Source organism: Microtus ochrogaster, unplaced genomic scaffold, assembly GCF_000317375.1.
Source record: "Microtus ochrogaster isolate Prairie Vole_2 unplaced genomic scaffold, MicOch1.0 UNK33, whole genome shotgun sequence".
NCBI classification, from domain to species: domain Eukaryota; kingdom Metazoa; phylum Chordata; class Mammalia; order Rodentia; family Cricetidae; genus Microtus; species Microtus ochrogaster.
The window spans coordinates 2,799,462-2,820,247 of record NW_004949131.1 but is presented as its reverse complement, the minus strand read 5'-3'; the positions used below and the strand labels follow the sequence as shown (position 1 = coordinate 2,820,247).

The following is a 20,786-nucleotide window of genomic DNA, read 5'->3' as shown; positions in this document are numbered from 1 at the left end:
CAGATGAGTTCTAGGACAGGAGAAATCCTATCTTGGAAAGTGAGAGAGAGAGAGAGAGAGAGAGAGAGAGAGAGAGAGAGAGAGAGACAGAGAGAGAAAGAGAGAGAGAGAGAGAAAGAGAGAGAGGGGGGAGAGAGAGAGGATACTGGCAAATGGTAGCAGCTCTTGCCATACTGGGGAGGGGTGTCTGGAAGGCCATTTGGATTTCTCAGAAGAGAGGGTTTTTAAAGAGAGAGTTTTTAAAAAGTGGACATGGTTTGAAAATCCAAGCAACTGGGATGCTGAGGCAGGAGTATTTTTAAGTTGAAGGTCAACTTGAGTAACACAGGAAAACTTTCAAACCAAAAGAGTATATTTTATATTAAGTATAAATTTCCCATATCCACTAACATGTCTTCTTTTTCCTTCCAGCTTGCTCAAAAGGTAAATAACGCTTACTGTTCAGGTAATCCCTAACCCATCCGGAGGCAGCATACATAGCTCAAGTTCTGTGTATTCCTGTGTCAAGGGGTTTCCAGATGCCCAGTGTTCCCAACAGAAGTGCTCTTTGCCTTGGACATGTCCAACGATGTCTCCCAGTCAGCCTTTGAGAGGATGAGAAACATTTTATTATCTCTGTTGATGAAGATGGAAATGGCCGAGAGTAACTGCCCCATTGGTGCCCGAGTGGCCATCGTTTCCTATAACACGAGGACAGATTATCTAGTGCGCTTCTCAGACCATCAGGGAAAAGATGCCCTACTCCAGGCTACCAGGAAAATCCCCCTCGAGCGGTCCTCTGGGTCCCGGAACCTTGGGGCCACCATGAGGTTTGTGGCAAGACACGCATTCAAACGTGTGCGCTCAGGCCTTCTGGTAAGGAAGATGGCCCTGTTCTTCCAGGCTGGTGGGAACTACGACACAGCCTCTGTCAGTACAGCCTTGCTGGAGCTCCACGCGGCGGGCATTGACTCAGCAATTGTAACCTTCACAGAGGAGCACAACCTCCCGGATGCCTTGCTGGTACATGAGGAGTGGGGAAGGGCTGATGGGAAGAGGTGCTGGGGCTAGTCTCGTTCTCGCCCCTCCATCAGGGATGGCATGAGCTGTGAGTGTGGTTCAGGGGAGGAATTCTCCAGATCTGCTGGAGGGGAACCAGCTCGTCTGGAACACATGGTCTGTGCAAAGAGCCCACAGATGCTGTCTTGTATAATAGCCCCAAAGCTTTATTAGCTAGGCTTCATCGTTCTTTCTGTTTCACGAATGAGAAAAACAGATTCAAAGAAGAAGGTAAGCATATTCTTGAGGGTCAAGTAACTAGTTAGGTGACTAGCTGATGTAATCTGCTGTCACACGTTGTTGTCTGAAGTTTTCTGTCCTGCCGGGTTCCCGCAATCGTTAAGTCCCAAAGAAATCACACAGAGGTCTACATTAGTTATAAACTGATTGGCCCATTAGCTCAGGCTTCTTATTAACTCTTATTACTTATATTAGCCCATTATTCTTGTCTATGCTAGCCACATGGCTCGGTACCTTTTTTTTGGTGAGGCAGTCACATCTTGCTTCTTCTGTGCTGGGCTCAGAACTGCAAAAATAGCTTCCTTCTTCCCAGAATTCTCCTGTTCTTGTTGACCCACCTCTACTTCCTGTGTGGTTGTCCCACCTATACTTCCTGCCTGGCTACCGACCAATTAGCGTTTATTTAAAATACAATTGACAGAATACAATTGTCCTACACCAACACGTGTCCAGAGCACTGTACTCATCTGTCACCAGAGATTGGAGCCTGTGATTGTCCTCCTCTTCCTCCTTCCTTTTCCTGGTATATAACCTTATAAACTCATTTAGCAACATGGAAAAATGAAGTGCTTTTAAAGCAAACACATGAATGGATTTTGTGTGTGTGTGTGCGTGTGTGTGCGTGCGTGTGTGAGTGTGTGTGTGCGTGTGTGTGCGTGTGTGCGTGTATGCGTGTATGTGTGTGCTCGCGTGTGTGTGCGCACAGAGACATGCATGTGAAGGCCAGAGCTCAACCTTGGCTGTCAGTCTTGAGGGGCTGTTTATCTTTTATTTTGAGACAGGCTCTTTCCCTGTCCTGGAGTTTGCTAAGTAGGCTAGGCTGGCTGGCTGGCAAACCCTGATACTCTCCTGTCTCTACCTCCCCAGTGTTAGGATTACAGTTTTGTACCACCATATAAGGCTTTTTGCTGGGGATCTGAACCTGGGTCTTCCTGTTTGTGTGACTTTGTTGCCTGAGTCTGCTCGTCAGCCCCAGGTGGATTTTTGTGTGGTTTATTCCTCTGTGACCAGGATGTGATTTAAGGCTCAGAACACCTTTGGGATTTATAAATTCTCTCCCCCGTTCCTTCCCAAATCACAAAGCCCAGCATAGCTTCTCCTCTGACTAATTACAAGCTTATTCTGAATCTTGATATAAATGGAATCATTTAGCTTCTGGTCTTTTGTATATGACTTCTTCCAGTCAACATGTCTGGTTTTGCTTATCCATGCTGTGTGGAGGGGAAGTTGTTCCTTGTTGTTTCTGTGTGACATTTCAATATGTGTAGAAACACACATTGGAGTTATTCACATGTCTAGTCTCTAAAGTTTACCCTTCTAACTAAAACCTATGCAGTACATGCTCGCAGAATTTCCGAGACAATTTCTCAGAATGAAAGTTGATTTTTTTTCCCACTGAGTGTGAATGCTAGATTTAGCCATGTGACATTACCAACATTTGACCATTTCTGACCTGGAAAAATGGAAATGCTGTACAGTTTTACTTAATAACTGATGGATTCCTCTGTGCCAGGCCACTTCATCTTCTCTCTAGACAGAGCTGCGCAGCAGAAGTGCTAGGTGAGAAATCTGGTTGACACAGAGTGTGCGTGACTAAGACCCAACAGATAAGCTTGTGGCAGCTTACAGACTCCTGGGAGGATGGGCAGCTGTCTCAGGTTGAAAAACAGAAAATGAAGAGAGGGCTTTTTTACTGTTCTTGCCGCATCCCTCTTGCCTAGCAGGATGTCTGGATAGGGCAGGCTGGTGGCGGACATCGGCCCCTACAGAGAGCAACACCGTGGTGCAACTGTGTCTCCTTGAATGCACCCCAGTGCTGCTCTCTGATGGGCTGCTTGCTGGACAGTCAGTGGTCGCTTTTGACTTGTAGATAATCCTCAGTCATAGCCTGCCTGCCCTCCTTGTCTCGGGGTTCAGAGTGAAGGGTGAAATGGTATGTGAGGGGAAGTTACCAGCTGGAATACACTCGCCTCTCTGTGCTGTCATTTTTAACCGCTCTCCCCTCCGTTATGTGGGCATGTTCTTGCCCCAGGGTTCTGGGAGATAGAGCGGCATCTTGAAAATTTAATGGTTTAGAAAAGATGTTAAATGATGCTTGTCAGCTCAGATATAACAAATGACCTCGCTGCTGGTGACACTGGCAAGGAGAGAAACTGTCAAAATGACAGCCCAGTCTTCAGGGCGTCTCAGGAAACCCTTGTTCTTTTCCAGTGGGCACACTGCAATCTTCCCCTGTTCTTCCTGTTCCTTACATGAGGGCAATCTAGTGAAGACAATGGACTGATCGTGTGGTTTGTTTTCTGAATTCATTGCCTAAAGGCTTTCTGATTCTGTGTGAGGCTTTTGTCTTTCAACTCTATGCTATTATCATTTTCCAAACAGTCCCCACATACTTCTGGGCAAATGACGGTAGCTCAAATTGAACGGCTTATACAAACAGATATCCTAACTTCTCAGTTCATTTAAACACACTTGGAGACTGCCACGCCTATTGGAAAGCTTTTTTACACCATCCATAGAATTATTTCAGTCCTAAATAAAACAGCATTATCGCATTTGGGCTCCTGGTGCCTAATCCTGTCATTAAGAAGCATCTTATGCCTGAAAACATAAGCCTTCATTAGATCATTTTTTTTTTTTTTTTTTTTTTTTTTTTAAAGCAAAGATGCAGAGCCTTAGAGGGGGAAATGCAGCTTGCACGCCAGGCTTCAGATTCCATTTTTCTTTCTAAAAAGCCTCGCGCAGGTTCCCTTGAAACAACGCCTAGGAAAATAGCTCATGTTTATTGATCCAGCCACCATTCTAAGCTTTTATTGATTCACTTAATCCTCAGAACCCAACGAGATAGGCAGTATGATAAGCCTATTCATCAGACAATGGTGCCGAGACCCAGGCAGTTAAGTGAGCGTTCAAGGTCTGGAGCTCTCTCTCACAAGCTCTGAGGCTTTGAATTCAAATGCCAAGAGCAGGAAAGAAAAACAGAGACCTTCCAAGCTTAAATCATTCCTCTCTTTTAATGCATTTTATCTTTATAATAATACTAGGAGATATGGCTACAAATTGGTCTCAGTTTTACCCCTTAGCCAATCCAAAGAATGTAAGGCTGGCTGTCACAGAAGTCCCCTCCCTTCATGCAGCATGAGCTTTAGAAGATAAAGACACCGGGGTGTGTGTGACTTGTTCTTTCAAACTCACACTCACACCACCATGGCCAACCTTTCTCATGGGTGCCAGGTATCAAACATCCTCAAGCTGTGTGGCAAGTACTTTATCAATTGATCTATGTCTCTAGGTCAAGATATTATTATTATTTTTTTTTAATAGAAAGACCGACCTGCTGCCGACACTTGAGGCTCTTATGTTCCCTCTCAGCTTTGCAATGTCCCGGAGCAGCAACTTAGGGAAGAAATTAGACTTCAAACCATGGTTTTGGCCCTTAAATTATTGTACGTGAGAAACAGAAGATTGCTAAGCAATGAAAGTTGGGTTAAGTCTTATTTGCTTGCTGTCGAGAGCAGGCTCATGCCCAAAAGGACTATTGGCCCTGAAGTGAGACAAGAAAGGGCTTATAAAGTCAAATCCCACAATTATGTCACACCAGGAGCAGGCCACGTAACAGAAGTTTCCAAAGTTTCAGTTCAGTGGATTAAAATAACTTGTTTTATGTTGTAAAGCAATGGAGCTCCTTAGCTATAGGTCAGCTGTGTGAGAATGTTCTGCTCTGCAAGATGTGGTTGGTTGGGGTGGGGTGGGGCCTGGGAGCAGTCAGGTGAAGCATGAGATGTAGTTAGCTAAAATTAGAATATAATGGAGTCACTTTGGGCAGTTCAACATAACTAGAGCGTGGTTTTTGGCTCATAGGATTATTGTGAAAATTATAAAATATTTACAAGGACATCTGATACCCTCTGTATGATGATCAGCATGGATATATTATACCTTGTGTGGCCCAGGAGCTACCACTGAGCAAGCACCTACATAGTTGTAGCCACCACACTGCACACTGGCCACACTTTATTATCCTAACCTCATGGGACTCAAACTGTAGTCTGGGGACCAGAAGTAAAGGCATCACCAGGCAGTACAGATGGCTAAGCTTCAAGCCCTGATTAATCTGATCAGTCTGAACCTGCGTGTATATGTCAAGATACTTGGGTAGTTTACATGGATGCCAAGGTCTGAGGAGTGTTCTCATTTAATTTCAGCTACTGTGTCAAAATATGTAACAAGAAGCAATTTAAGGCAGAAAGGGGCTTATTGCAGCTCATAATTTCAGGTTATAGTCCATCACTGTGAGGAGGTCGAGGCAGGAGCTTCAGCCCGCTACTCACACTATCCCCATAGTCAAGAGCAGATGAACGGCTTACATGCTTGCTTGCTTTCGTGTACTTAGTTTTATTTCTCTGCTCCTATATGTCTCAGGGCCCGCTGGGTAGATCCACTCATGCCTGCAGTGAGCTGGATCTTACCACATCAGTTAACTTAAGATTCTCCTCCACAGACTTGCCTGCAGTCAGACCCAAAGCAGACAGTTCTGCACTGAGACTCTTCCCTGGTGATTATAGGCTGTGGAAAGTTGTCAGTTAAATCTAACCATCACCAGCACTGTCTAAATCTCATGACTGTCCTACCCATTAATAATGCTAACCTACATTTCCCAGACGAAGAGATCAAAGGGAAGAGGGAGAAGGGATTTGCTCTGAACCAGGTCGTCCAGGCATTGGCATCCAGATATGGCATGGTCCCACGTCCTTCTTTCTCACTGTGTACTCTTAACCCAGTTCCGACTCGCAGTGTTTCTGCAGAGTACAGGGAGTGTGGGTTGCTTGGTTGACCTTAGTGGCACTATGGTAATTTAGAGGAGCTGAAACTGTACTCAAGCTCCTTGGGCCATCACAGGTTAGGTGGTGACTTTGTCATTTCTCCCTTTCTCTATCCTCCTAAACATGAATTTGTCCCTCATAGTTTCTTCTCCTTGTTTTCTGAGCCATTCCCCCAACTTGGTGCCAGATAGTTCGTAAGCTCCCAAAGATGTCTTCAGTTCTAGGTAAACCTTCCTCCCTAGCACTTGCTTCTTCCCTCCTTCTCTGCTTTGGTTCTCCCAAGCCAAGAGTCTCCCCAGCTCAGTTCCAGGAATCATCCTTTCTTGGCCTCTGGCAGCTGAGTACAGCAGCTGAAGCCTCGACTTAAGTCTGGGAGTCTCTCCAGGACAAGGATTCGTGGGAAGTTCTTTAGTGTGAGATAAGATGGGGTGAGATTTGAGCATGGATGTGGTGTCACTCTGCCTGTTAACTAGAAAGGATGTCAGTACAAACTCACGGGTGCATGTTTTCCCTTTCTGTCTTTACTGTACTGTGGAGGTGGGATAGAGAGACAGGAAACATTGGCGGTGACATGAGAGGGAAAGAAGTCCCTCAGCCTAGTGTTGTTGGGGTTTTCTGTCCCACCCGGTGCTTGTGCTACCTGGTTCCCACAATTGTTAAGTCCCAAAGAAATCACACAGAGGTCTACATTAACTATAAACAGATTGGCCCATTAGCTCAGGCTTTTTATTAACTTATGATTTATATTAGCCCATTATTCTAGTATATGTTAGCCACATGGCTTGGTACCTTTTTCAGTGAGGCATTCACATCTTGCTTCTTCTGTGTCTGGGCCAGGACTGTGTCCTCTTCCCAGAATTCTCCTGTTCTACTTGACCCGCCTCTACTTCCTGTCTGGTTGTCCCACCTATACTTCCTGCCTGGCTACTGGCCAATCAGCATTTATTTAAAATATAATTGGCAGAATATAGACCATGGTCCCATACCACCCTGGAACCTAGTTTGCCTTTCCTACAGACTGAGTGTCAGGAAATGTCAACATCACAGATCCAACTGAAAGTGCCTGCAGAAATCATGTGTGTTTTCCTAAAACATCTCAAATATAAACCTCAAAATGGGTGAATAAATTATGTCTACTTGGGGTCAGAATGTTTGTAACCCTGAGTTCACCTTATCAGCATTGCTTTTATCCTAAATCTTTGTGTGTGTGTGTATGTGTGTGTGTGTGTGTGTGTGTGTGTATGTATGGTATATGCCCATATGGGCAAGAGCACCTCGGAGTCAGGAGAAGACATTGGGTGTCCTGTTTATTATTCCCTTCCTTATTCCTTTGAGACATGGTCTGTCATTGAACATGGAGGTGACTGGCAGCTAGCAAGCTCAAGATCTTCTTATCTCTGCCCTATCACAACACTGGAGTTACAACAGGAGTGTGTGTGGCTACTCTGAGCTTTGTACATGCTTATTGAGGATTTGAACTCAAGTCCTCATGTGTGTACAAAATTATTCTAACCCATTGAGCCATCTTCCTAGCCCCTATTCCTAAATCTTAAACAGTACACCTCACCCCAAAAACTGCCTTATAATTGCATCCACAAGAAGAAATTATTTTGTGTGTGTATATGTGTGTGTGTGGTACATGCACTCTGGCAAGCACACACATGCGCAAGTGCAGGTTCATATGTATGAGGGTGACCTGTGAAGGTCAGAGGACAACCTTGGCTTTTCATCAGGTGTCATTCACCTTTTCTTGTGAGAGAGAGTCTTTCATTGGCTTGGAACTGTCCAAGTAGGCTATCCCTGCTGGCCATTGAGCCCCCGAATCTGCTTGTCCCTGCCACCCCAGTGCTGGAATCCTAAGCGTGTGTCACTATGCACAGCTTTTTCCTCTTTTTCCTGCGGGTTCTGGGAATCAGATTCTGTCTTTATGCTTACAGGGTAAGCACTTTATGATCAAGCTATCTCCGAGACCACAAAAGGAAAGTCTCCAAGATAAGAAAAATAAGCACACCAGCTTAAATAGATTTTAAATCTTACTTAAATTTTAAGCTTTAGTTAATGTTTACATTTAGTCCTAGCCAGAAGTCTCAGAAAGGATCACTTGGCTTAATCTTTAGTTCTAGTTGTAGATTATATCCTTGGAGGAATGTAGACAGGGTGAAGACACCACAGCACTTCTCTCTCTCTCAAGAAGCCAGCCCACATCCACGCCTTGGGACCACATCTATCTTTTTCCTGTAAGAGTCTGTCTAAATACTTCATCAGTCACTTCGCCTCATTCTATCTTGTCCTGTAATTTTCTGTGGCATAGCCAAGAATCCCACTTTACCGGAGTGCAGGTCCCTGAGGGGCTTTGTTGCGGGAGGTCCTTCCGCTCCTCCAGCCTATAGCTGCTGAGATACCCGCCCATTGGGGCGTGGTCTCTCTCCCTTTAAAAAAGCGGCCACTTCCTTCCTGTAAGTTTTTTCCCCTTTAAATAAATAATACCCTATTAATCATAATTCCAAACTGCTGTGGCATTGTTTGTGACTTACGCCTTCAGGGCTTGCCCTCCTGAGGCTGCCATTGACTCTGCTGTGTTGTGACTTCTGCTGCTACATACACTACTGGACATTTCAAAATCAAGTTGGTTGAAATACATCAGTGGTGCAGATTCTAATGAAAGTTGCACTTTGGCTTGTGTTTGCGGCCTTCTGGTTTTGATTCTCTACTCTGGTGTGGATGCGGTTCTCAGTAAGAATCAATGGGCCAGTGCGCTCTCTTCACATCGATGCTCTCTCCCACACTTTCTCTCTGCTTGAGTTTTCTCAGGAAACCTTTCTTCTGCCTTATTACTGACAGTGACTATGCTGACAGGTCCAATGTCAAAATCATGGAACGTTATTAATAACCTCCCACAAAGATGTATCTAGACTGAATCACAGCTTCCCTGTGGACTGCCATTGCATGTTTGGTCTTTGTTACCACAATTATTTGGCAAGAACAGTACAGATATTAAGTGGGATCTTGAAGTGATTGTTTCTAAGAAAAGTTAAAAGTGAAACTCGTGTCTCTGGTCAAATTTCATTGAATTTGACAGTTTTCCAATGAGCTGAATAAAACTCGGAAGAGTTATGGGCTCCAGGATACTCAGCACAAAGGAGCTCATATATTGTCCCAAACAGAAGCAGACATGAATGATGATAACCTAGGACCAGGCTCTGCTGGCTCAGGAGAACTCAGCAGCATTGACTTCCACCCTAAAACTGTCCCCAAGGAAACCCAAGGCAGATGCCTCCCTCTGGCCACGTAGCCACATTTGGCAGATCAAGAATTACAAGTCAAATTCCCAACATCAAGTCTGTTGGCCTTTCTTTCCCCTTGAGCCATCTCTAAGATAGAAAAACATGACTTTGTAAAGATGTAAGATGAATATCTATATTTGTCTGAAGTTTCTCATTTCATTTCAAGTTTGCATTTTCTCGCTTCTACTGCACTTCCTGTATTTAGAGATGGTTGTATAGCAACTTCCATCTCCCTGCAAGGCTGGGGTGAAGCACTTGGGTTGTTCCAGCTTTTTATGTCTCCTGGCTAATTGCCATGGGTCCTGGTCCTAGTAGCCTCCCAATTTCCTTCTGTGATTTCCAATAAAAGGATGCCATGTCACATTCCTGTCTACATTGTTATAATCTGGAGTGATGAATTGGGCCCATTTGGGTTAGTCCGTGCTCAGATCTGATGGCTGTTTGGAGGAGGTCTGTATGATGAATACCAGCTCTACTCCAGAAGGCTCAGTGTTAGTGTCTTCCATGTGTCAGGGAGCCTCACAGCTCGGATGTGCTTAACAGCTGTACCCTGGAAGTGGCCTTATCTAATATATAGGACATGGGGCAGAGTTCAGATGAGTAGTGTCCAGCTCCAGCCTTTGTGCATGCCATCCTTCATACTAGAAGGCCACCACTACTGCTTTGCCTGTTAAGTCTCTTTTCTCACTCTCTTTAAAATGTCAAATGACATGGTCTTCACCAACCCCTTTCCTTGAAATGCCTCTCTTTCTTCTTCCCACGTTCCTAAAATATATCACTAGAGCCCTTCCTTTCTGGAAGATCTTTATCCCTCTTTCCACAAGTGAAGGCATGGCCATGTCACCTTTCTGTCCTTACATGGCTTGTGAGGACTTCTGGGAGTATCTACTAATCAGCCTGAGTATAACCTAACTATTGCTTTTTCCCCATAAAGAACAAGAGAGGATTTTTTTTTCTATTTCTTTTTAGATTTTTGCCTGTTTTTGTTTTGGTGTGTGTGGTACATTAACATAAATGTCAGTTCTTCATGTTTCTTTCCTCATTAAGATGTTTACTTCAAGTGAGCTTGTTCTGAAAGGCAGTGCCGCAGGTTGGCTAGAGCATCAAGAAGAAAGATTAAAGAGCTTTGTAAAGAACCCATGGTGAAGAAATTTCTTTCCCAGGATAACCCTGGACTGTCTGTCTTTCTGAGAGCTGGCATGATGTCTTCATGGCCTGGGCACCCTATGACCTAGAGGTGGGCTCAGTGTCGGCACGTGCCTAGCCATGAGCGTGGAGTGTGAGGAGCAGACCCTCAGTGGGGCTCCCTCTTACAGCCTTGGACAGAGTGGATAAAAAGATGGGTGTGGCTAAGCTGGGACACTTGCTGCCTTGCAGACCACACTCGGCTCCTCGGAGGAAGGGTTGGAGGACATTTCCAGTTTTCATCATGAGATGGAAGTCTCGGGAACTCTGTTAGTCAGGGCTGGCTAACTGTGGGGACATTCGTACCACACACGAGTGCCATGATGTTTTCTGCTGAGTGCATGTAGCCCTTAGGGAAGAGTGCTGGGCAGGGCGTGTTCTATTGCATGTAGCCACTTCAGAAATTGGGCTTCTTCTCTCTGTGCCTTCCCTAGACTGTAGGGCATCAAACCCATTTCTTCACCACCCTTTAAATCTGTCAGACAAGTGAAGGAGAGGGAGCAAGGGGCTACAATGTATGTACTAGAGTGACATGAATCACTTTTACCTTCATCCCATTAGCCAAACCCAGTCATATTTAGGAACTCATTGCAAAGGAGCCTGGGAAATGTAGTCTGACTGTGCCTCTAGGAAAAAGGTGGGAGATTGTTGATCTGCTTTCATGGTGTTCCAGGGACCTTGTTGAGTTTATTGTTATTGTCCACATTTTATTTGTTTATTTTTTGTTTTTTTTTTTGAGACAGGGGTTCTCTGATTAATAGCCCTGGCTGTCCTGGCACATTTTATTTTTAATTTTCGTTATTGGTTTTTAAACTAATCATGATCAGAGAGGTACATGAAAGAGATAAATAGATTTCCCCATCTCTTCAGAGTGTTCTTCATTCCTCTCCACTGCTACCTTCCAGTTGTACAGTGCTCCCGCCCTGAACTCAAGGAATGTTCTACAGGTGCCTCCTACACAGTCTCCCCCTCTCCATTGCTACCTTCCAGTTGTACCGTGCTCCCGCCCTGAACTCAAGGAATGTTCTACAGGTGCCTCCTACACAGTCTTCCCCTCGATCCCCTTACCTCCTTACCACACAGTGTGTGTCCTGTTAGAGCTAGGGCTGGAGATGATTCTAAGTACGTCACATAATGTCAAAGTATTTATAAGTATTTTTTATGTAACTACATATTTCTTAAAAACAACATTAATGCTTTATTTTTAATCTGACTTAGGAAAAAAAAAGCCACAGAGACCATGACCTTGAATTTCACTGATCACGAACTTGTGTGTGTATGTTTGAATTAGGTGGACGAACTTAATGGATTTCACTTGTTTACATGGGAGACAGAACGCCAGCAAGATGTGGAGCGCCTGGCCAGCTGTACTCTCTGCTATGGTAAGAGCTAGGCCAGTGCTTCGGATCTGAGGGCTCGGGAGAGGATGGATAAACTGCTGGCCACAGGCTGATTTGCCCTGCAGATGTGCGTTTGCTTGGCATGTGTGGGCTTTAGAATCTGGGAATTTTTATTTCATCTGGGTGTTTAGTGTTTCTTAGGAAGTCAGAATTATCCTGAGAGGCACAAATACTACATTCCCGGGTAACCACAGACTAGAGGATGCCTGATTCCTTATGGGTTGCATGCCTTGTTTTCCACAGTTCCTCCTCCCACCCTGCTCCTTGGCATATCCCTGAGACATTCTGTTCACTTTTCTTCTTCAAAGTTCCCACGTGTGTCTGGGCATGAGCATCACGGGCATGAGCATCTGGGCATGGCTCGTTTGTGGGAAAACCACCGAACTAAGGGTCAAGAGTCTTGGGTTCTCCATAATGGATCTATTCTGGCCCGCAGTGAGATCCAACCCCTCAACCTCCTTCACTGTATACCACACAGCTCACTAGCTTGCGCCCGAAGGAACTGTCTGCAGAAGCCTCTGCATGCCTACCTGTAAGGCGTTCCAGGCCACACCTACTTCACTCAGGCTGGGGGTGGGTTGGAGTGGGGTGGGGGGGGGTGTTGAATTCCAAAGAGGATGTTGCCGTGCACAGCCCTGAGAGATAAAACAGACTGAGGAACTGTGGACTAAGCCACGACCGGGGAGCTGCATTCACGTGTGTCAGCTCACGTGACACATGGTCACTCTTTGAGCTCCAGCCTCTCTTTTGTGGAAACCTAACGTCACGGGTGTTCCTTGAGATCTTACTGTCCAGCAGGCTGTGTTCTGAAATTCTGCATATATGAACTCATTTCTGAAAATGTAAACATAAAAATGACCTCATTTTTATTATTTATAAATTGTGTGTGTGTATGTGTGTGTGTGTGTGTGTGTGTGTGTGTGTGCATGCACATGTCCTAGAGGCCAGGGTGTCAGATTCTCCTAGAGCTCGAGTTCCAGGCAGCTGTGAACCACTCCCTGTGGGTGCTGGAATAAGAACTCGGGTGTAGGAGTGGTATGGGCTCCTAACCACCCCCAAAAGCAACCCCATAAAACCGGTGCTATTATTATCTTCGTTATCTCTGACAGATGGAGGTTGGAGGAGACAAATTCATTTGCCTGAGTAAGAGATGATCCTGGATTGAACCAGGCAATTAGGTTCATTGTAGACCTCACTCGGAAGTGAGTCTTGTTGGACCTTTTTCTCTGGGATGATATAATCACATGCATGCTCCCCCAAATAGGACACCTATAACAAACCAAAGCGTGTTTCCACTGAAGTCCAACTTGGGGAACCAGTGAGTTTATTGGGCTTTCTTGCAGAGCATGGTAAGGGGTTACTTCCAGGCGTGTCAGTGACCCCAAGGCAGTTGCACCATCAAATGTCTCACCCCAGCATGGATGACAATTCCCCCACAGTTGTGCAGAGGAAGTCCCTGCTTCAGTTGACAGTCTGCCTTTTATATGTAATAGCACTTCCAGAGACCAGGAGGCCACAAGCTGTTACAGAATATTTTAGTGCTAGATGGGAGGAGCAAGAGGAGTAGCTGGGATCTCAGTGGAGGGTCTGCTGCCCCCCCCCCACCTCTTCCTTCTATGAGGGAATGTCAGTAGTCAACAGGCCCAACCTCAGGGTCTCTTGCAAGTAGCTATAAGCACTCTGATGGAGGGGCCGACCCTTATGCTCAGGGGATTGTGTTCTGCAGTGGAGAGGTTGTATGGTGTTTTCTTCTCTGTGCTTTGTTTATTTCACTTAACAAAATGTCCTCTTGATTTACTCACATCACAAATGACAGAACATCCTACTTTTTGATAGTTTAATGCTCTTCTATTGTGTCTATACGATCGCACTTGTTAATATAATTAGTTCATCATGTGCTTTAAAAATTAGTGGTCAACAAGCTCTAGCAGAAAGTCTAACAACTATGGTAATTCTGAATGCGTGGAATAGTGAGCTCATACCTCAACCATAATACATGGTTGGTTGCCTTTATGCACAATGGAAGGAAATATAAAATTTCATTGCAATAGAGGTAGTGAAAATAAAGATGTCATACCCCTCCATGCTCTATAGATCACTTGGAGGATGATGGCCCAAGGTTAAGAATATTGGCTGACCACCAGTTCTTAATGAAAGGGTTTGTCTCATGGATGGGTTTCTAAAACATTGGCAGAACCTAAGTGCACTTCCATGTCAAAATCCTGAGCCCTGTGTCAGCTCTATTAAACTAGAATCAGTTGATGGAGGCTGCTTGTTTGTTCCCTGCCATCCAGACCTGAAATAATCACAGAAACTGTATTAATTACAACACTGCTTGGCCATTCACTTAGGTGTATTGCTAGTTAGCTCTTAGATCTTAAATAAACCCATTTCCATTATTTTGTATTTTACCACGAGACTTGTGGTTTACTGGTAAGGTTCCCAGGTGTCTGTCTTCTTTGGTGGCTTACATGGCGTCTTTCTGACTCCGCCTTCTTTTCCCCTCTATCTCTGCTTGGAATTCCCACCTTGCTCTATTACGCCCTGTCATAGGCCCAAAGCAGCTTCTTTAGTAACCAATGGAAATAAAGCATATTCACAGCACACAGAGGGGAATCCCTCATTAAGAATCCACATTAAAAAAAAAGAAAAGAAATTCCATCTGCTTGTGAGGCTGAACCAGCTCGAGAACTCCGTGCTTGTGACCAGATTGTCATCTTAAAACCACCAATATTTGCTTTCATGTAAGAAAACAAACATGAAATGTCAGTCTCACTGGGTTGCTAAGTTCATTGTTAGCTCTAGCAGCCGATGTGTGCGCGTGTGTGGTTTTTCAAACATCAGTATGATGTTCATGGACTTGCTTAAACAGTTTGTCGCTAGTTCTTTTTTTATGGAGAGGAAAAGACACTGAGAAACTAGAGATTAGGAAGTCAGAAGGCCTAACACACGTGTTCAGCCTGGGCCCCGTGGGCCCCATGAATCCCAGGATAGCTGAAAATGTGGCCAGACACACTTGAGACACCAATATGCTTTTGCAGTGTCAATGGTCTTGACACCGCGACAGTATTGGAGAGCATTAAACATGCAGTCGGTTTCAATTTTGTCTTCTGAAGAGTGGGCACCTGTTTTTAAATGAACAGATCGCTATCTCGACCCAATTCTTCTGGGGCAGCACTCTGGACAGGTGTCCTCCACGAGACTGGAAGGGTTTCTACATACAAAGGAAGGACGCCTGGTTTAACTCTAGCTTTTTCCTGTTTCCTTGCTAGACAAGTGCCGACCAGCCCCAGAGTGTCGGCTGGATGCTCCCAGGCCACAGGAGTTGGACATGGACTTGGTGTTCCTGGTGGACAGCTCCCAGGGCGTCAGCAGGGATGTATACCTTGGGTCTTTGCGGCTAGTGGATTCGGTGCTCAAGGATCTGGAGGTAGCTGCCCAGCCTGGCACATCCTGGCAGGGGGCACGTGTAGCCCTGGTGACACACACGACTGCAGGCTTTTGGCCTGGTGTGGACCGAGCCCCTGTGCTTGAATACTTCCACCTGACCTCCTATGGGCATCGGACACAGATGCGAAGGCGAGTTCAGGAGGCTGCGGGTCACCTGCTGCAGGGAGCCTCTGCTCTGGGCCACGCCCTGGAGTGGACGCTGGAGAAAGTGCTTCTGGCAGCTGCTCTGCCACGGAGGTCACAGGTCCTCTTTGCCATTGTGGCCAGTGAGACAAGCAGCTGGGACAGAGAGAAGCTGAGGACTCTGTCTCAGGCAGCCAAGTGCAAGGGCATCACATTGTTTGTGCTGGCCGTGGGCCCAGGAGTGGGAGCCCTGGAGCTTGCCGAGCTGGCTGGCGTGGCCAGCGCACCCTCAGAACAGCACCTGCTACGCCTGGAGGGCGTCTCAGAGGAGGAGGTAGCCTATGCCAGCAGATTCACACAGGCCTTCCTGAACCTTCTAAAAAGTGAGTGGCTCCGGGGGTGGGTATAGGTATAGGTGGGGATGTAGGTGGGTGGGGGCGTAGGCGGGAGGGATGGGTAGGGACTGGGTTACCCTAGGTAGTGCTGGCCACAGAAACTTACAGATGTTTGTATGTTTTTTGAAACATTTTATTTTTTTAATGTTATTTTATTTGGTAGTTGAAAGTTTTTGTATTTTATATTTGTGGGTAATTTCATACAGGAAGATAATGTATGTAGATCACATCACTTCTCTTGCTTCAACTCTTCTGGAACCTTCCCTCACATCCTCCTCCCAGCTTAGTCATTTCCTCCCTCCTCCTATCCTCCTCCCTCTCTCCCCCTCCTAGTCCTTTCCTCTGAGTGCCTTTAGTGGTATCGGTTGGCCGTTGGTTCAGGGCCATTTACTTCAGGAACACGGGAACCTACTGTGGGCAAACAGACCACTGGAGATGGCTGACTGTCCCCAGCAGCCATCCCTGTATTTGACAGCTTTTCAAGATACCGCTCCCAGCGATCTGCTGCAAGTACCTTGCCCCTCCCCCCTCACCTGGTAGCTTCCCGTAGCTTCTCAATTTTCTCAGTTACCAAAACGAGAATTTTGATTTGTCTGTTCCCTGCCCATGAAGCCAGGTGCTTGCGGAGGGACTCTGAAGTGTCATCACTGTGCAGATACATAGGTGCTGTTGTCATGATGATGCCATGCTTCCCAGATTTTAACTCACACACCCATCCCCTGGGGATCTTTTTTTTTTTTTTAAATTAATTATTTTTGTTTTATGTACATTGGTGCTTTGTTTGCATGTACGCCTGTGTGAGGGTGTCAGAAGCCCTGGAACTGGAGTTACAGACAGTTGTGAGCTGCCATGGGAACTGAACCCAGGTCCTCTGGAAGAGCAGTCAGTGCTCTTAACTGCAGAGCGACCTCTACAGCCCCCTCTCCTGCTGGATGGGATCTTGGTCAGGTGTGGATCTAGTTCTGTAGGTCTGGGCTGGGGTCTGAGATTCTGGGTTTCTCATCAGCTTGAGAATGATACGGTTGGCCCATGGACTACAGGTTTTGTTTGTTTTTGGAGACAGAGTCTTGCTATACAGTCCAAGATGGCCTTGAACTGGTTGCAATCCCCCTGCCTCACCCTTTCAAGTGCTGGGATTATAGAAGTGTGCCACCATTTCACCTCCATAGGCCTCACTTTAAATAACAAGGACACAGAACTTTATTTTTCTTCTGTTTTCTCATTAAGTTAGCACTCAAAGAAACAGGTTTCATTATGGCATTTCCATATGTGTGTGTGTGTGTGTGTGTGTGTGTGTGTGTGTATTCATGTACGTATGCATGTGTGTGCGCCATTATACTTTGTTCTCACTCATTCCCCTTTCCTATTGCCCCCTCTTAAGGAATCTCAGCTCTCTGGCTGGTTCCTCCCCAGATAGCCCCTCTGCTTCCATGCGACTCATATTCCTTTGCCCTCCTTGGCCTCCCCTCTTGCAATCCTCTTTGTAGTTTCATGATCTACATATGCATACATGTACATGCCTTCACATGCACACACACACACACAATTTAGATGTAAGTTCTGTACGTTAGAGAAAGCAGGCAGTGTTTTCTATTATTATTAGGAAGTACAGTTTGAATTTTTAGAGTGAGGTCAGAAGTCCTTAGAGACTTTCCAGAAATTAAGGGTGACTCAAGAGCCTGGGGTGTCCCTCTTCAGATTAAAGGGTGGGGCTGTGTCAGTGTATCCTGGCTGGATTTCTCTCCTACATCCCCGCCCCAGCAGCCTCACTTCCCATCACACCCAGATGAACCTAATTCATGAGCAGCGTGTACCCCAGAGTGTACCCCCAACATAACAGTGGAGACTTACCATGGAGTATAGGGGGTCTTAGCCTGGCCAATTCCAGGTATTTGTCTTGCAGTAAGTAATTAAAAACCAAGCCAAACAAAGACGCTCAGGGTGTGTGGGGAGCTATGGGTGATGGCCCTAACCCTCCATCCTGGGAGGTGAGAGTTCGTTCCTCAGTGGGTGTGACATCCCACGGTGGTGGGGGTCTTGAGGAAGATCTACTCCTTCATCACTAAGGACATGAAGGGATTCTGATAGGTATCTAGAAGTATTGCCATGCATATGTGCCCTCCTGTTTGACAGGAACGTCAGTGAGTTAATAATTCTAGTCCTAGTTTTGTAGCTAGTGAACTGTGTGGTAGCAGGAGAAGCCCAGGGCTTTCTCTGGGCCTTGGGCTTCTTGCTCTTTGCAGAGGGGTAGTGGAGACAGCAGACAGCTCAGTGACTCTTTGAGCAGAACAGGCTGCTTTTCTCGTCCGTTTAATGAAATTTTGCTTTATTTTTGAGGTTTTATTAGATTGTACTTCGTATTTTGTTATATTCTTTTATGTTGGGGTATTATTTATCTAGCAGAATGAATGCACTTTATGTTTTGGTTTTGCTTGCTTTTGATTTGATTTTTATTGTTTTATTTGCATTTATTTTTACATGTGTTTTATGCTTTGTTCGAATCCCTTTTATGATCCTTTGATTTTGCATCATGGACTTTTTTGTTCTTATTGTTCAATTTGGCCTGTATTTTCACATTGATTTTATTTCATTTTAGACTTTGCTTTGATTTTATGACTTTTGAATTTGATGCACTATTTTGGTGGTGATTTTAGTAGTATTTGTAGTATTTTATTTTATTTTTATGTTCTATTTTTAATATATATATATATATATATATATATATATATATATATATATATTCCCCTGAGTCAGGGCTTCTCTGGGTAGCTTGGGTTGTTTTGGAAACTGTAGACTAGACTAGCTTTGAACTTAGAGATCCACCTACCTCTGTCTTCTGAGTGCTGGGATTAAATGTGTTTACCACCACTGCCTGACTTTAAATATGATGTTTTTATTCTTTGAAAATTTCATATAATATATTTTGGTCATAGTCACACCTGCTTCTTCGTCTGACTCTTCCCAGATCACCCTGACCACCACACCCCTTCCCACCTTCACATCCTTTTTACTTTTAATAACTCACTGAGTCCTACATGCGCTGCCTACATATCCATGGGAGGCTATCTACTGGGCCATAGTTGACCTATCAGGGGCCATACCCTTAAAGAAGACTAGTTTTGCCTCCCCTAGAAGCCATCAGCCTTCAGTATTTCTCAGACAGGCGTGGGGACTAGTGAGCCTCTTTCCTCCGTGCTAGAATGCCTGCAGGCTGGGGACAGACAGCCAGTTCTGCCCTGAGTTCTTGAGTGCAGCGGTAACTGTCATGTCCAGATGTCACTGCTTTGCCCTGGTGATCCCCGAACTCTGGCTTTCACAATCTTTGCGCTGCCTCTTCCTTGAAAGTCCCTGAGCCTTACAGGGTGCAGAGTGGTGGCGGCTGTTAGATGTCCCTTTTGTGCTGAGTTCTCTTATTCTTTTCCCTTAGATTATTTTTACATTTGATGTGATTTTATGTTTGATTTGATTTAAAATGTTTTCCTTTCAGGTGGAATAAACCGGTATCCACCCCCAGAGCTCACCGAGGAGTGTGGAGGCCCAAACCGTGGGGATACCTTGCTGCAATTAGATGCTCCGACCAAGAGGTGAGCACTTGATGAGGCTGACTCAGGGAGGATGCTGTCAGTCTCCCTACAGGCAATTCCAGTCCTCAGCGTGACCCAAACCATTCAGGAAGCTCCTGGGTTTGACAACTCTGATGATGCTTAGTGTTTCTTTTGTAATTTTTAAAGAAAGGGTCTCAGTGTGTAGGTCAGGCAGCTTTGATCTATCATTCTCTTGCCTCCAAAGTGCTGGGGATTACAGATGTGGTACCACTCCGGGCTCTCTTTTCTGATGTTCTCATGTTAGAAGTAAGAATGGATCTTACGCTGGGGAGATGGCTCACAGTTCAGGGTACTTGCTCTTGTTCTCAGGATCCACATGTAGCCTTCAGCTATCTGTAACTCCAGTTCCAGGGGCTCCAATACCTCCTTCTGGCTTCTGTGGGAACCAGGCATAAGTGCATACAAAGCAAACACCCATATACATAAAGATAATGAAAAGCGTTATAGGACCAATATTCAAAAAACATTCAAAGAGCACACATGGGTGCATAAAAGCACAAAATGAAAAGTCCCATCCCACCGTAGCATTCATCCTCCAGCCTCAAGTTTCAGGGGCAAAGTTGGTGATGTCAATGCCCAGTGCTGCCTCTGGTTCAGCCACAGAGTAGTGTGAATCCTCAGCCCAAGGCCACACCAGCAATGTCCACCAAGGGCGGAACCTCTCAGTTTGGTCATGTGACATGGTCTTTCGGGAGGTAGAACCTAGGGCCTTGCCCATGTAGGCAAGTGTTCCACCACCGAACTACATTCCCAGCCCAAGTCACGTGGTCTGACAAGGACTGCTTTCCCACAGGTTGTCCAAGCGCCATTTTGGCATATCTGCCTTTGGTTATGACCCAGATACTCTCAAATCGCCAGACATTTTTCTAGAAGAAAAGAGAAAAATCAAGATGACAGCTGTAGCTCAGCAAGAAGCAGTGGGGGATTATGAAATGCGTGAGTCGGACATGGAAGAAAACGATCCAGAAACACCAGCAAAAAAAAGACGTTTGGGCACTGCCCGTGGTGAGACGCCAAATCATGGCTTCCTTGCTCTCTAAGTGGGATTCACTCTTTAAAATCTCTCTCTTTAAATAAAAACTTCTTTGTACTGTGTTACCATTTGTTTTTGAAACACCCCGTTATTCACAAAGTTATGCACACAGCTGTAGAAAATAAAGACATCAGAAAGAGCCCTCTTCCACTCCTGCAGAATACACCTCAGGGTATATTATGCCACTTTCTCCCTAGGAGGTGATCCCAG

At 45.4% G+C, this 20,786-nt stretch overlaps 1 protein-coding gene across 1 annotated transcript in view; it reads left to right on the top strand.

The window, feature by feature from the left end:
* LOC101995809 (collagen alpha-4(VI) chain-like) overlaps positions 1–20,583 on the top strand; it is a 99,619-nt gene extending 79,036 nt beyond the window's left edge. The window contains exons 31-36 of the mRNA XM_013354218.1: positions 412–423; positions 509–1,002; positions 11,862–11,952; positions 15,243–15,926; positions 19,426–19,522; positions 20,337–20,583. Of these exons, the coding sequence (XP_013209672.1) occupies positions 412–423; positions 509–1,002; positions 11,862–11,952; positions 15,243–15,926; positions 19,426–19,522; positions 20,337–20,583 (1,625 nt within the window). The remainder of the gene's footprint in view (positions 1–411; positions 424–508; positions 1,003–11,861; positions 11,953–15,242; positions 15,927–19,425; positions 19,523–20,336) is intronic.
* Positions 20,584–20,786: the final 203 nt, after the last annotated feature.